Below are 13,028 nucleotides of genomic sequence, written 5' to 3'. Positions count from 1 at the left end.
TGAAATCAAAATTATAATAATTGAAGTGTAATGGAGCATTGGAAATCTAAAAGCTCAGGATAATGTTTCTGTTTTTTCTTGTGTGTGTATGAAAACACTCTCATGAAAGCAGTAGTTTATTCTTTCATTTATTCAGACAGAATACATTTTTTTCCTAAAGACCTCTTACAGTTTCTGATCTGCTGATGACAGTCTGAAAAACAGCAATATTTTAGGAAGTAGAACTGTCATTTTTCATTGTGCTCCATTGGGAAGTTTTTAGTTCTTCTTGGCTCTGCTCCCCTTGGGAGGTCTCTGATTTGAAGCTTAATAACAATGCAAATTGAACACTGAATTCCTTTTAAACATATGCATTTTATCATGATGATTTCTAGGAACGGCAGAAGAAGATTAGAAAGGAAAATGAAAATTCCTTGACTGGTGAGTACAGTTTATCCCACAGGACTCTAAGCCCAGAAGGAAATAAATGTTGATGTTACTTGGTATAAAAAAAAAAATGTTATTGCCATGCTATTCTTAAAAACTAAAATACAAGAAAATTTAATTTGTTACTATAGCAACCTATGTCTGCTGTTGCAAATGCAAGACTTTCTATAAATTTAGTTCTTCTTTGAAAGAACAGTGCTGGTACAATTGGTGCTGAATTTATTTTCCTAGCTTTATTGGGTTGAACATATTTTATGACATTCTCTCAAGAGTTTGAAGAGGTTTTTTTTTTAGAAGAAGGGAATTAGGAATGTGGATAATGATTATGTAAATTTTTTTAAAGGCCCTAGAAAAATAGGTTAAAAATGTAGAGAAGCTCATGTTTCACATGAGAATATATTCTAAATTTGATACCAAGCGGATGTTAAATAAACACATTACATGTTTGTTTGAATGCCAATTGTTGAAATAAACACAGCTGTCTTTATTCCGTATGCAGAGAATTACAGGACTGCTTCTAAATGATAAGAAAATTATGTCCTGTATATATACCATATGTAATCTTCAGTCATTTGAAGCTAATTTATTTAAGCTAATTTATTTCTCAAATCATACTGTATATCCATTCTTCATTTATAATTATATATATTTAACTGTTTAAAAAAATTTAGGGTTCTTAGAAGAGGAATGCAGTACTTGGAGGAGAAGGAAAGAATTAAGGCATCTGAGAGAAAAGCTTAGAAATTTTGGGCCATTTGGGAATATGGGCTATATCTTACATGACAAAAGATGAGAGGTTGTGGGGGAATTTTTAGGAAAACGAGCAAAGAAATTATGGGAGTTGGGGAAGAGAGAAAGATCAATCAATAATCAATAAACATTCATTATGTACCTACTATGTGCCAGGCAGTGTGCTAAGTTCTGAGGCTACATAAAGAAGCAAAAGACAGCCCCTGCCCTCAACAAGCTTATAATCTAATGAGGGAAACAACATGAAACAAATATATACAATGCAAGCTATACATAGGATAAATAGGAAACAATTAACAGAGGTAAAGCAATGGAATTGAGAAGAGCTCAGGGAAGGCTTCCTGTAGAAGGTGAGATTTTAAATCATACTTACAAAGAAATGATTTTAAGGTGAAATGAAGAATGCCAGGAGGACATAACAGAGGGTCAGTTCAGAGAAACAAGACTGAATAAGATGTGAGCTACAGAATGTTGAAAAAAGATAATTCTGAAGGTACTGAGGACAGAAAAAGGAAAACTAAAGTTGACAACAGAGAACAAATAGAAATTCAGGAAGAAGGGACTGGTTAGAGAAGGCAGCCGTCATTGGTGGATACCTAAAGGCCCAACCTGCCACCACTTTCTCCTACTGGCAGTTCTTTTTTTGAATGTTAAGATATTATCCCCAGGGGCGGCTAGGTGGCTGCAGTGAGTAAAGCACCAGCCCCGGAGTCAAAAGGACCAGAGTTCAGTTCTGGTCTCAGACACTTAACACCCACACACACAAAAAAAACTAGCCATGTAACCTTGGGCAAGTTACTTAACCCCAATTGCCCTCCAAAAGGCAAAAAAAAAAAAGATATTATCTCCATATGACCTCTGGTTAAAAAAAGATTAAAAACATATACACTATGTGCTTATTAATATATATGATGTAAACCTATAATTAATAATAAATTTATATCACTATAAATTAATATGTTTATATTATTATACATTATTTGCTAATTATTATATTAGAATTTAGTATATCTACAAAAACATATGTCATATTAACTTTCTGAGTCCTGAAGGAATGGGACACTGAAGTGGTAAACCCTATTTGGATGGAAAAGGTGTCTAAGGATCTGGGGAAAGAAGCATTCATGCAAAGGTAGTTCTTGGTTTGGGGAAGGTGGTTGAAGGCAACTGCATTTGCAGGTCAAGGGAGGTTGGGAGGCATTGTGAGAACATTGGGTGCCAAAAAGTGGGGTATCAAAGATGAATTTTGCCTGCTTTACAATTTTGCCTAGGGCTAGCCCTAAATTATAGTTTTTTTCTTTGTAGTTGATAGGACCAGCCTTCATGATGCCAAAAAACCTGATCATCAAGAGAGTCAAGGATATTTTAGAACACTTTCAGAAACAAACTTTTCCAAAGTCAACATAAAGAATAATTTCCGGGCCAATACAAGTCCTACTTTGGATACTACATCCAGCCATTCTTGAAGAGTTATTTGAATAAACCACCACATCAAAGAGAAAGGTAACATTTTGAAAATATTTTGATTTACTAGCCTCTAAATCCCTAAATATTTATCAAAACCAACTATTTCTCTTTTAAAGAAAGAAATAGAAAAAAAGAAGGAAATAGGATTTATAGGCTATATAGTATATTAAAGGGTTTGAAAATTAAGGGAAGGAGATAATTACAGAATCACAAAATTTTAGAGTTGGAAGGTATCTCAGCTGCCACCCAGTTCCAACCACACCTGAAAGGAATCCTTACCATCCCATACTCAAAAAAGTGATTGTCCAGCCTCTACCTGAAGAGCTCCAGTGATAAGAGAACCATTGCTTCCCAAAACAGCCCCATCCTCTTATATTTAGCTCTAATTGTTAGAATATTTTTCTTGGTGTCAAGCCTCAATTTTGTCTATTGGTGCTTCCCACCATGGCTCCTAGTCCTGCCCCCTGGAGTCAAAGAGTAGATCCAATCCTTCTTCCTCTTGATAGACCTTCATATCTTTGAACAAGGCTATAATGGCCTCTCCCAGTCTTCTCTACTCCAGGCTAAATATCCCTAATTCCTCCATCAAATCCCCATCTGGTTTGGACTTAAGGCCCTTCCTAGTTGCCCCCTGAACATTTTCCCATTTATCAATATCCTTCTCAAACTATAATGCCCAGAATCTAACACATAGTATTTCAGATGTAGTGTGGCCACACAGCATACAGATGATACCTACTTCTCCTTGTGCAGCACAAACTCTGGAATTCCCTCCCATCCCACACCTGGACTAGCAGGGCAGGTCCCCAGAGAAAAGTTACTGCTCTGAACTTGGAGTGGTTATCTCTAGTATTATTATTCACAAATCCCCATCTTATGGTTTTCTCCACTATTTATTGACTAGTTAACTTTAGCTAATTAGCTTTTACAAAGGAGTATTTACTTAGAAAATATGGCAAGAGCCAAATTACAAAAGTTTGCAAACTAAGCTACCTCAGTCTCTGTGGAGATTGGGCTCCAATTTAAAATGGTTGCTACAAAACATTCCTCCATCACGTTTACTTCTAGGTATAGCATAAATAGAGCTGTACTAGACTCACTTGAACTGAACTAGGAGAGCCAATTATTAAATTTTCAGCATGAGCATTTTTTCCCCGAAATCAACAAATGCTGCAAATCACTTATTATTTTATTGTCTGGACCTAAGAAAATAGTGGATAAAATGTTAATAATACATATTAAATTTAAAAGTACATTGTGCATAATTTTTTTTTGGAGAGCTGTTTGTTAAACATTTATCAGCACATCCCTGGGCATAGCTGATAGAAGCGTTGTTCCTGTGTAGAGATAGGACATGGTGTTTTTTGGTTGGGTAGATTTATTGCTGAGCTGAATCAAGCAAATCAGTCCTCAGGGCTTGCTTCTTACTGCACATGCAATTAGTAGACTTTGCCATGGACTCCCGTTGCTGGACCTCTGCTGATTCTTCTCATCTGTTGAAATCCACAAGATCATAATTTGGTCTGTTGTCTCTCTACCATCATTCACCTGAGATTAGTGAAGAAATATACAGACAAAAGAAGTCTCAGACACGCTTTCACAGTCACATAGTAACCGGATGGGGAGATAAGGAAGTTGCCCTGGTCACCTCTGCTGTTTCTACTTCTCCTCACATTTGGAGGGGCTTACTTACAGCAGTTCTTGCCTAGTTCACCTCTAGAGAAGAGAGAGAGATTTTGTCAGTCAAGCCTTTTGTGTGTATGCAGGTTCAATGGCCATTGGTTTTAGCTCAATGGCCATCTTAAAGGCTTTTCTTCATCATCTAGCTAGCTAATATACTACAGTCAGAGAATGCCTGTGTCTGCTCAGAAACAAAGGGAAAGGATCTCTCCATAATTAGGCTCACCAATTCACCATATGGGTTTGCAGCAAGCAGAGAACAAAGATTGAGCTTTCATTGGTCATTCTATTGAATGTTTCCCCATTACACCTGGAAGTCATGCTTCTCTTAACACTAGGTTACATTAGTTTTTCTTGGATGCCACATCACACCGACAATTCATATTCAGCTTATAGCCCAGGGAAAACCCTAGATCCTTTTCAGACAAACTGCAGTCCAGCCATGCCTCCTCCCTTCTGTACTTGTAGAAAAATTGATTTTTTTTTAAACCCTTCTGTAAGACTTCACATTTAGGGGCGGCCAGGTGGCTCAGCGAGTAAGAGCACTGGCTCCAGTGTTGGGATGACCTGGGGATCAAATCTGGGCTCAGATACTTAGTACCACACCCAGAAATAACTGGCCGTGTAACCTTGAGCAAGTTACTTAACCCCGATTGCTTTAAAAATAAAAAAAAAGACTTCACATTTACCCCTATTGAGTTTCATCTTATAAGACTCAATCCAATGCTTTTAGCCCACCAAGATCTTTTTGAATCCACTGTATTGGCCAGCCACTGTCCCTCCTACTCCAGCTTTGTGTTATATGCACATTTGATAAGCATACTATCTCTCCTTTTGTCCAAATCACTGATAAAAATGTTAAATAGCATAACTAAGTCCTGCAATAAGATATTTTGCTCTGTTCCTCCTTCTGTTTTAAGTGTAAAAATAAAAAAAATAATAATCAGCATTAGTATAGCACCTAATGTGTAGGAAGCTCCGTGCTAAGCACTTCACAAATATCCTATTTCATCCTCACAACAAGCTTGGAAGGCAGATGCTATTTATGATATCCCCATTTTACAGTTGAAGAAACCTAGGCAAACAGGTTGCCCAAGGTTACATAGTAGTCAGTGTCTGAAGCTGCATTTGAACTCAGATCTTTCTGACTTCAGATTCTTATTACACCACTTGGCTGCCTCAAATAAACCCCCCAAATATGAAAAATTTATATTTTATCCCCAAAAAAAGAAAAATGAAAAGTAATTGGCCAATTTACAAAAGAATTTAGTCTGTGGTTTCTTTATGCATAGAGTTCCCTTTTTATATCTTAATACCTAAGTAATGCATCTTTCTCATAAAGCAAGGTGCTTAAAAATGCAAGGAACTAATTGCTCATTGTTGGGGGGGGGTACATGATTTAACTGCTCAGGTGCTGGGTTGAATAAAACCTGAAAAATTCAAACAGTTCTATACAGGTGATGCACACTTGCTTATTTGTTTTCTTGATATCAGTTCTTGTAATTCTCATGGGTGTATTTTTTCTTTCCAGCTTCATTAGATACTTCTTCAGAGCTGAAACCATGTCTGGATTTTCTGTTCCTCATTTTCATTTTGGCTAAAGTTAATCTAACTGAAGACTGTATTTCTTCATTAATAATGCTTTATAATGTCTGTTTATTTCCTACCATTTAAGAAAGAAAAAAGGGGGAAAAAAGTTACAGGGCTGTTTCTGGCTTAAATAGGAAATAGGTCATTGAGGAAGCAGCCAGGATTTTTGCTAGACTACAAGCTTAATAATAATCAGCAGTGCAATATGACAACCCAAAAAAAGTAAATTGATCTTAGATTGCATTAACAGTGGTGGTCTCCTTGGCCAAACATAGCTGGAATGCTGTATTCAGTTCTGGGTAACAATTTTTATGAAGGGCAGTGATAAGAAGCTGGAAAGCATTTGCAAAATTGTGACCAGGATGGTTAGGGGCCCCAAGATCACGACACCTTTATATTCTATCTCTCTGGATTCTGACCCTTGCTCCAGCTGGCAGTTCCTATTTTTGGAGGCAGTGTGATTCATCTGACACATTAGCCATCTTCCTCCAATTCAGGTTAGCTGCAGATTTCATAAGCATGCAGTCTTTGTCTTCATATTAGTCACTCATAAAAGTGTTCAGTAAAATAGGGCTAAGTTCTGAGCCTTGACATTGATCATTCTTTTGGTTCTCTCATTAAAGCAGTTATGAGCTCACCTAATTACATTATAATCCTGTGCACTTTCCCCATCTTGTCAACAAAGATATGAGGGCCTTTATCAATTGCTTTACTACAATTGAGTTAATCAATGTATATGCTACTTCTTTGATCTTTCAGTCTGGTAACTGTCTTGGGAGGAAATGAGGTGATAAGCACCCTGTTCATACAGTGTCTAGAACATTCAGTTCAGGGTTCTATATTTTAGGAAGAATGTTCATAATTTGGAGATAGTGTGGCATAGTGGATAAATACCTGATCTCAAAACCAGGAAGACCAGGTTCAAGACCCCCTTTTGACAAATACTGGTTTTGTGTCCCTGGACAAATTACTTAATCTCTCAGTAATCTGGACAGCTCTCTAAATTTACAAATTGCAGAGATGGTACTGACCTGCACTGGTAGAGAGTTTCCTCTATACGGATACCATACCAGTACTCCCTATACTGAGAATCCCCTATGCCAGTGAAATTATAGCCTAGTCCCTATACCCTATCTTGTTAACAAGTTAAGCCATGTTCTTTGGGGAAGGGGTGATGATGACCAGAATAGAAATGGGAAAGACAAAATTTAGGGTGGGTCTATGGACATGAAAGTTATCTTTAAATAATTTGTTCTACTTGGCCCCATTGGTTAGAAATAAAACAATGGATGTGATGAGTTCCAGGCTCTGGGACCTCCCCTTAAACTCTGATTGAATCTTCCCATATGATAAGGCATTTGCCTGAGGCCATAAGCCTTTCTTTGTGGCTCAGGCCAACAAAAAAAAAACACAAAAAGATACCAGAAGTTTTCCCAATTCCCTAGCATCAAGAGAACTGAAAGAATCTGGCTTACAGTTCCAGATGGGGCATCTGTCTTTGTCCTCCATTCTTCAGAAACTGCGCTCAAGTCCATGTCCTCCAACATAACCAAACTGGAATGTCAGGCTGAGCATGAGACAGACTCCTAGATGTCTGACCTAATGGAACCTGAGAGGTCAGACTTCCCTCCCCCCCCCCCCCCCAAAAAAAAAAACTACCTCCAAGGTACTTGGAGAGCAAGAAGGGAATAGGGAAAGAGAGAGGCTTACATACCTTCCAGTTCTGGCTGGAAAGAACTTGAGATTAGCGGTGTTTCCTGGTATCAGGGAAACCACAAAAATGATGAGGTCACCAAAAAATGTTGAGGTTAGAGGTTTAGGGGTGCTCGAGACCCCAAAATACCAAAACGCTGGGTTCTGCCAAATGAATTCAACTCAAGTCTTCTCTCAGCCAATAAAGCAAAGTTTGTTAGAGATTCGCCATATTAGGTAGACTCTTAAGGAGCCTTAGTACCCGTGACACTTGTATTCTATGGTCTTCTCTCTTGGAGGCAAGATGGATCTTATATACAGAAAGGTTGTCCAATACAAGCCTTACAGATACCGAGGCTCCTTAAGAGTCTACTCAATATGGCGAACTTTTAATAAACTTTTGCTTTTCTTTGTCTGAGAGAAGACTTGAATCAAATTCATTCAGCAAGACCCGGTGTGCTGGTATTTTGGGGTCTCAAGCAACCCCTAACCCTATACCTCATCAGGTTCTAGACCTCACTTTCCCATTTTCTAGCCACCCCACTTTGATAGGCCATTTCTCTGGGTCTCAGTTTTCTCATGTGTAATAAAGGGATAACTGTATATGCCCTGCCTCTCATAACACTGTGAAGATCAAATGAGATTATGAATGTGAAAGTACTTTTACTATTATTACAACCTCAGTGTTATATAAAATGTAATTCAGTCAATAAACATTTATTAAGCCCCTACTACTTGGCTGGCACTGTGCTAAGCCCTGGGGATATAAATACAAATAAAAGCAAAGACAGTCCCTGCCCCCAAGGAGTTTACAATCTAATAAGGGAAAACAAATTCCTGTTCTAAGGAGTTTACAATCTAATTGGAAAAGGCACATAAAAGAGCCAAAAAAAGGGAGATTAGAGGAAGGAAAGGGAAGAAAGGAAGGTACCCAGAGTGGTGATATGATGAAGTCCAAAAACTAGTGTAGCTAGTGGGAAATCAGGAGAGGAATGTGCTTGAGCCCTTTCCCTAAATAGAGGCCCTGGAATCCAGGGTTCTGTCCTTGAGGCAGTAAAAGGGGCATAGGGTCCTGATGAGATGTGAGCACCAGGCAGATTGCAATTTTGCTGGATAATGAGATTTCCTTATGATGAATTCATATGCTTTGTATACAGCAGTGTTGTACAAATGTAAGGTATTGTCAAGTGGGGCCAAAAAAAAAATCCCCCTTCCTAAAATATCTTCTTTCTCTACCATAGTGCTTGAAATTCCCACATTGGGCAGAGCATGGGGGAAAGCAAAAACTGGCGAATCTTTTGAGTTCCAGAATTCTGAGGTATTGCAGGGTTAAAAGCGAAAAGGTGTTCACAAGAAGTCTGGCACAAGGCCCTGGAAGCTACCTAAAGAGAGGCTAACTTGCCATGGTTGGAAAAAGAGAAGAGATAAAAATCTCCCGTGTTGATCAGCAGTGGGATTTGGCCCATGAGTGGCCACTGTGCAGTTCCAACCCAGGTGAGATAAGGAGACCTAGTTTCAAAAAACAAACAAACCACTCCAAACAAAACAAAACAAAACAAAAACCACTACTACTGGTTTAAGTCCTTAAAGTCTTCTGTCAAAATGCAAATATATTCTCTTTAGGGTTTCATGGCTTATTCCTTACTTCCCTTGCCCCACATATCTCATCAGTTGCCATTTCTACCTCTATAACATCTCTAGATCTGACCCCTCTTTTCTCACAAATACCATCTTAATTAAGGTCCTTATCACTTCTTGCACAAATTGTTACAGTGGCTTTTTATTATTCTCCCAACTTCTGATTTCTCCCTACTCCAATCTGCCCTGTACATGGTTCCCAAAGTGATTTCTTTAAGCACAGATCTGTCCATGTCCTTTTTCCATTCAAGAAACTTCAGTAGCTGCCTATTGCTTCTAGGATAAAATAAAAACTCCTCTGTTTGACTTTATAAGCCCTACATAACCTGGTAAACCTGTCTTTCCAGTCTCATTATACATTACTCCTCTTCCCACACTCACAAACTGGAATTCTCCCAGTTTCCCATACATGGCATTCCTCTCCTCTCTTAGTGACTTTGCTCTTACCATAGTACATGCTTGAAATATGTTTGCTCCTGATCCCCCCAGCATCTAGTGCCCTTCCTTCCTAACTGCCTCATAGTCATTGTGTTTGTGTATCTGTGCAGTCCCCCTCTGAGAGAATATAAAGTCCTTCAAAACAGAGATTATTTTATTCTTTTTATTTGTATCCTAAGTGCCTAACTTATAGTAAGTGCCTAATAAATGTTTCTTGACTGATTGAACATTTTGTTTTGTGGAAAACATTTTTTTGGGTTTTTTTTGCTATTTGGAGGGGGGAGGGCAGAGCATTTGGGGTTAAGTGATTTAACCAAGGTCACACAGCTAGTAAGTGTTAAGTGTCTGAGGCCTATTTTCCGGGGGGCGGAGCCAAGATGGCAGAGTAGAAGCAGGACCTCCCGTGGCTCTGGCTTCCACCTTCCCCAATCCATGTAAAAAGGGGACTCTAAACAAACTTTGGAGCTGCAGAACCCACAAAATGACACAGAGAAGCTAACCTCCCACTGAGGACAGCCCTGGCGAGGCTTTAGCCCCAGGACGGGCCTGACCAGCCACGGCCAGAGGGACTCCAGATCAGCAGCAGCTGTGGCCATTTCCAGATTTATCAACACACAGATGCTAAGGACAAAGTGAGAGGTCAGTGCAGTCTGGACTTTGGGACCAGTAAGTGGGAGTGTGTGGCTTTTGCCCCCGGGGTGAGAAGCTACTGAGGTGCTGGCACAGCCAGCCAGTGCCATGTGGCAGCTTCAGCTCCTGGCCTGCAGAGTGTAGGGGGACCAAGCCCCAGTCTGAGGGGTAATCACTCTTGCTTTAACCTGCTTGGATCTGGATTGCAGTCTAGGGTGGGGGTCCTGGGGTGTGTGTCCAGCTTGCCAGAGCGTGTGGAGACCTCAGAGAGGGTACCCATCTAATACCTCCGGCAACTGAGAAAACGCCAGCATTTGGGACGAAAGCTCCCCTGTCTGGTGGCAGAGTCCTACTGTGGCAAAAAGCCCAGGGGTCAAGTGACTGAGGCGACATGACCAGGCAAAGGAAACAAAGCAGACAGAAGATTCCAACATTACACTCCTATTTTGGGGACAAAAGGAGCAAAGCATGGAACAGTAGGAAGACAGTGAAGTCAGAACTCCTGCACCAAAAGCTTCAAAGGAAAATATGAGCTGGTTACAGGCCATAGAGGACCTTAAGAAGCAGATAAGAGAAGTGGAGGAAAAATTGGGAAGAGAAATGAGAACAATGCAAGAAAACTATGAAATGAGAGTCAACAGCCTGACTGAGGAAAATAACACTTTAAAAAACAGACTGACTCAAATGGCAAAAGAGGGTCAAAAAGGCAATGAGGAGAAGAATGCTTTAAAAAGTCGAATTTGCCAGATGGAAAAAGAATCTCAAAAGCTCAATGAGGAGAATCATGGCTTCAGAATTATTCTAGAGCAAATGGAAGCTAATGACTTTATGAGAAATCAAAATGCTGTTAAACAGATCCAAACAAATGAAAGAATAGAAGGCAATGTGAAATATCTCATGGGAAAAACCACTGACCTGGAAAATAGATCTAGGAGAGATAATTTAAAAATTATTGGACTACTTGAAAGCCATGATCAAAGTAAGAACCTAGAAATCATCCTCCAGGAAGTTCTCAAAGAAAACTGCCCTGATGTTTTAGAATCAGAGGGCAAAATAGAGGTTGAAAGAATCCACCGATCACCTCCTGAAAAAGATCCCCAAAAGAAAACTCCTAGGAATTTTATAGCCAGATTCCAGAATTTTCAGATTAAGGAGAGAATATTACAAGTAGCCAGGAAGAAACAATTTGAATATTGTGGAAACACAATCTGGATAACCCAGGATCTGGCAGCTTCTACACTGAGGGATCAAAGGGCTTGGAATATGATATTCCAGAGGTGAAAGGAGCTGGGATTAAAACCAAAAGTCACCTACCCAGCAAAACTGAGTATCATGTTTCAGGGGAAAATGTGGTCATTCAGTGGAATAGAGGACTTTCAAGCATTCTTGCTGAAAAAACCAGAGTTGAACAGAAAATTTGACATTCAGATACAAGAAGCAAGAGAAGCTTGAGAAGATAAACAGGGAAAAGAAACCATAAGGAACTTATCAAAGTTGAACTATTAACATTCCTACATGGAAAAACAATAATTGTAATTTATGAATCTTTTCTCAGTAGTTGAAGGGATTAGAAATATATATATATGTCTATATATGAGGGTATATGGGCATGTGAATACATATGTGAATGTGTGTATATATACATATTATTTATATACATATGTATATATGACATGTATACATATGTAATATATAATACACATATGTGTATATATACATATTATATGTATTACAGGTATACATAGATAGAGGGCACAGGACCAATTTAACAGGAAGGGATGATACTTAAAAGGTGAAATTAAGAGGTGAGAGAGGAATATAATGAGAGGAAATGGGGAAAGACAGAATGGGGTAAACTATCTCATACAGAAGAGGCAAGGGGAAATGGTTACATTGGAGGGGAAGAATAGGAAGGTAAAAGGGAATGGGTCAACCTTATTCCCATTGAATTTGGCTTGAGGAGGGAATGAAATACACGCTAAATTGGGTATCGCACCCTACAGGAGAGTAGAGGGGAAAGGGGATAAGAGGGGGGATGATGGAAGGGAGGGCAAGCTGGGGGGAGGGAAGTTGGAAGCACCCACTTTTCAAAAGGGACGGGATCAAAGTAGAGAACAGAACAAGTTGGAGGTGGGATAGGAGGGAGGGAAATATAGTCAGTCTTTTACAATATATCTACTATGTTATTGTTTTACATTAGCCACACATGTACAACCTATACTGAACTGCTTATCTTCCCAGTAAGGGTGGGTGACAAGGGAGGAAGGGAATGAATCTGGAATTCAAAGTTTTAAAATCAAATATTCAAATATGTATGTATGTATGTACTATGTTTCCCCGATAATAAGACCTATCCCAAAAATAAGCCCTCCCCTTACTGTGTAAGATTCCTCTAAAATAAGCCCTCCCCCGAAAATAAGCCCTACTGAGATTGCTACTGTAGTGAAGGTGATCCCCTGCGCTATACGCTATATTACGGTACCCTCTGTACCGTGTTTCCCCGATAATAAGACACTGTCTTATTAAATTTTTTGGAAAGAAAAACACCAGAGGGCTTATTTTCAGGGGACGGCTTATGTTGTCCTGCCTCAGCTCTCCTCCGTGGCACTGCTCTCAATGGCACCAGCAAGCATATCACTGGGGAAGAACAGGATGATGCGCTCACTGCTGCAGCTCTGATTGGATGCAGCTTGGAGTGTGTGCGTTTCATGGGGGGG

At 39.4% G+C, this 13,028-nt stretch overlaps 2 protein-coding genes across 2 annotated transcripts in view; both read left to right on the top strand.

The window, feature by feature from the left end:
* The window catches only part of LOC138155237 (uncharacterized), a 75,530-nt gene extending 65,622 nt beyond the window's left edge, over positions 1-9,908 (top strand). The window contains exons 9-11 of the mRNA XM_069080341.1: positions 375-420; positions 2,482-2,679; positions 5,855-9,908. Of these exons, the coding sequence (XP_068936442.1) occupies positions 375-420; positions 2,482-2,642 (207 nt within the window). The 3' untranslated portion in view covers positions 2,643-2,679; positions 5,855-9,908. The remainder of the gene's footprint in view (positions 1-374; positions 421-2,481; positions 2,680-5,854) is intronic.
* N4BP2L1 (NEDD4 binding protein 2 like 1) overlaps positions 1-13,028 on the top strand; it is a 120,310-nt gene that overhangs the window by 51,525 nt on the left and 55,757 nt on the right. The gene's annotated exons all lie outside the window — the stretch shown is intronic.

This window comes from Petaurus breviceps, unplaced genomic scaffold, assembly GCF_028583685.1.
Source record: "Petaurus breviceps papuanus isolate PSGF00001 unplaced genomic scaffold, PetGlider_PUasm1.0 91133, whole genome shotgun sequence".
Classification (NCBI taxonomy): domain Eukaryota; kingdom Metazoa; phylum Chordata; class Mammalia; order Diprotodontia; family Petauridae; genus Petaurus; species Petaurus breviceps.
The sequence above is the reverse complement of the archived record's forward strand: the minus strand, read 5'-3'. Positions and strand labels throughout refer to the sequence as shown.